The sequence below is a fragment of the Corvus cornix genome, chromosome 22, assembly GCF_000738735.6.
Source record: "Corvus cornix cornix isolate S_Up_H32 chromosome 22, ASM73873v5, whole genome shotgun sequence".
Classification (NCBI taxonomy): domain Eukaryota; kingdom Metazoa; phylum Chordata; class Aves; order Passeriformes; family Corvidae; genus Corvus; species Corvus cornix.
Window position 1 is genome coordinate 409442 of NC_046351.1, and position 3373 is coordinate 412814.

A 3373-nucleotide genomic window follows, 5' to 3' on the forward strand; every position below is an offset into this window, starting at 1 on the left:
AGCAGCAGAGCGAGGCCCCTGGGAAGCAGCAGGACGGTGAGGAGCTGATCTGGTCCCTGTGGGGTGTTCTCAGAGCATCCTCAGCAGCAGGCTCGTTGGGTCCTGGCAGGTAACACACCCCAGAGGCAGGTGGGCCTGGGGGTCCTTGCCCTGCTGGCTTCTGTTGTGAGTGTTTGTCGCACAAGAAGCTGCTCCGATGGGAACACCCACCAAAGGGAGGAACTGCGTCCCATCCCAGGGCTGGGTGGAGCAGAGCTGGGCTGTGGGCAGGCAGTGAATGGCCCTGTTTGGCCTTTTTTGGAAACAGGCCCAGTTTTTGTCACTGTGGATAGGGGGTTTGTGGGGATGTGTCACCAATGGGTGCAACAGCTCCAGCGAGTGTGGGACACTGCTCTGGAAGGGGTCGAATGCTGGAAATTTGGCAGCTTCCTCTGGAGCAAACCTGCCCTGAGACAGATTTTTCTGAGCAAGGGCAGTTCTGAAAAGCCTTTGGAAGCTCTTTCAAACAGGCTCATCCCAAAACAGTTTACTCTCTGGTCTTCCTGGGAGGGGAAATCACCATGCATCCCACTCCAGCTATAAATAATTATAATTGCCCATTCTATTAGGTGACTTAAAAGATTATTTCCAGTCTCCCTGACTTATTGGCAATTTGGAGTTCTTACTGTAGGCAAAAAAACTGTAGCTGGGCTATCACTCTTCCAAGCTGCTTTATCTTTGTTGCTCTAAGCAGAGTCATGGGAACATTTTTATCTAAACCATCAGGTTATTAGAGGACAGACTTATAAATAACCAGTCTTTGCTATTTTTAAGTACTTTCAGCATTGTCTATCATGACACTACAGCACAACCTGCAGAAAAACAGTCCAGTTCTGCTGCCAAAGCTTCATAACTTACTTCTGTTTCTTTGGGTGATGAGGAGCCAAGTCCAGGTTCCTTCTCTGCTCTGCAGAGATGTCAAAGGCTGACGAGCCATGCTGCCCACCCTGGCCCCGAACCATCATTTTCTACCCCTTTCTTTCCTCATTGCAGAAGATGTCGTTCTCCTTTGTAATAGGAAACTATTATTGGAGAGCAAACTAATATTGGAGTTGATTAACAATAAATTTGGTGAGACCTTTCTGGGAAATGACATGGTTGCCATAGCAACTGTGGGCTAAACTGGTGCTGCCGGGTGGGATAGTGGGGCCATGGGGGAGCCAGGGACTGCTCCATATCCTGAGAATGGGCTGCCAAAGCCACACCTGGGGAATGAAGGAGAGGTGCAGGTAGTCTGCTCTTAAACTGGGTCTCTATGAATTGACAAAAAAAGTCTAACCCCAGGAGAACTGAGCATTTCAGACAAGATAATTTGTGTTTATTTAATAATTTATTAATTTTCACATCACTGTATGCAATAAATTATAGTCAATATAATAATAACATTGTCATAAAATATTGCCATGAAGTAAGTACTCATCTAATAGTTACTGTAACCTACACAGAGAAGAACTGTAGTTATTATATTTAGATTTTTAGTGTTAATGGTAAGTGAGCGCAATATTAGGGAACTTCACAGTAAATTCAGGGAAATCTGTCATTATTATTGCTTTTGTGCAAACGACTTTTACTGCACACACACAGCTTGGGAAGGAAGGGTACAGTGGTGCAGAGTGTCTCTGGAGCAAATGTGTTCCTGGACGGCTGCATTTGGGTGCATTTAACAAATGTGAAGTGACCGTGATCAGCAGCTGGTCGGTCTCCAGAGCCTCCTGCCAGCCACAGCACCAGGGCTCTGCACGGGCTCAGGCTTTAAGGAAACAAGTCTGAAAAGGCAAAGCACACGGCTCAAGTCAGTTACACCAAGTCCATCAGAAGGTCCCGTATCACACCCGGGCGTGTGGTTTTCCCCCCAGTTCAGTCCCATGGCTGCCCGGAGGAGCTTTTTTGCCTCCCGGTGGAGCTGCTCCCTCTCTGTGAGCCTCTGGCCACCAAACTGCTGTCCACACTGATGCTGCCGTGGGCACCGATGTGCCTTGGGCACCGATGCTGTCATGGGCAGTGATGCTGCCGCAGACACTGATCCTGGTGTCCACACCAGTGCTGCTGTCCACACCAGTGCTGCGGTGGGCACGGATGCTGCCGTGGGCACCGATGTGCCGTGGGCACCGATGCTGCTGTTCACAGCGATGCTGCCGTGGGCACCGATGCTGCTGCGGGCACTGATGCTGCTGTCCGCAGCGATGCCGCGGTCAGCTCGCAGTTTGCGGTGGGGCTGAAGCCCTGTGGGTGGTCTGTCCAGTCCCCGATGCCACGGGGCAGCGGAGCATGCTGAGTGTGGTAGGAGGTCACAAACAGTCCCGTCACAAAATGTTCTCCATTTCTGCTCCCTCCGCCAGTTCAGTGAACTTTAATGGAGTATTTCCGAAATGTCAGGAACTGGAGCAGTTTGTCTTTTCTCCTCTGCTTTAATGCCATTAGTGCTCTCGTTTTTTCCTCCATGTCCTGGTCGGTGGCGAGGATTATCTTGGCTCTTTCCTCTGCCTTCTTGTCTCCGGAGTTTCTGAAGAGTTTTTGTAGGGACTCCTCGTTGATGCTTTCGAAGATGTTGGCCGCGGCTTTCTTGCGCAGGGCCGTGTCGAAGCGGTAGCCGTGGACCGAGGGGCTCACTCGCAGTGACGTGGACATGGCTGGAGCGCTGGAGCTTGTCTTTGCTTTCATCTATGTGGGTGCTGCCGGGTCTGCCCTGGGCTCCAGTCGGAGGACTGGGTGCTGTGCTGGCTCCAGGACTGGAATTTAAAGGCAGGCTGGAGGAAAAGCCGGAGGGCTCCGGTTACAGTGGTGAGATCACGGTGATGTCAACACCCAACAGTCACAGGCGAGTTTAACAGTTAAGTTGCCAACTTTCCTGTCCTGCGGACGAGATGAAAAGTTCTCTCTGCTTCTGCAACGGAAATGGCTTTTTTTGACCCATCACAGAACAAACGGGCTTCAACCATCGCTGTGGGACTGAGCCAGCACAGCCCAAACTCCACTCCTGCCCTTGTTGCATGTGAAAAGCACTGTGTGCATAATGTATCACACCATAAACAGGTAAAACTCCAGGTGAGAACTGTTGCAATGCTAGCAAGAGGCTGGAGCCTGTGCAAACAGCCAAGAACTTGGCTCTGTCTCCATCAGCAACACTGCAAACCTGCTCCTGTCTGAACACGGGTTCCTTTCTGCTGTTCCTTTCTGTTCCTTTCCATTCCCAGCAGACGCAACCCATCTTTAGTGCACACAGAGCTGCAGTTTCTAATTGACAAGTGCTGTCCCAAAGGCAGGTGATCCATAACATCCTTTGAAGTGACTTCCCTGGGTGCCACACCCTGGGCTGCCCAGCTGCACATGGCAG

The 3373-nt window shown here is 50.8% G+C and overlaps 1 protein-coding gene across 1 annotated transcript; it reads right to left on the reverse strand.

Annotated features, from left to right (window-relative positions):
- Window positions 1–1333: 1333 nt before the first annotated feature.
- TCIM (transcriptional and immune response regulator) lies at window positions 1334–2789 on the reverse strand. Its single transcript, XM_010408311.3, has one exon. The coding sequence runs from the start codon at window positions 2698–2700 to the stop codon at window positions 2380–2382; it is 321 nt and encodes a 106-aa protein (XP_010406613.1). The 5' UTR covers window positions 2701–2789; the 3' UTR covers window positions 1334–2379.
- Between the last annotated feature and the right edge of the window lie 584 nt (window positions 2790–3373).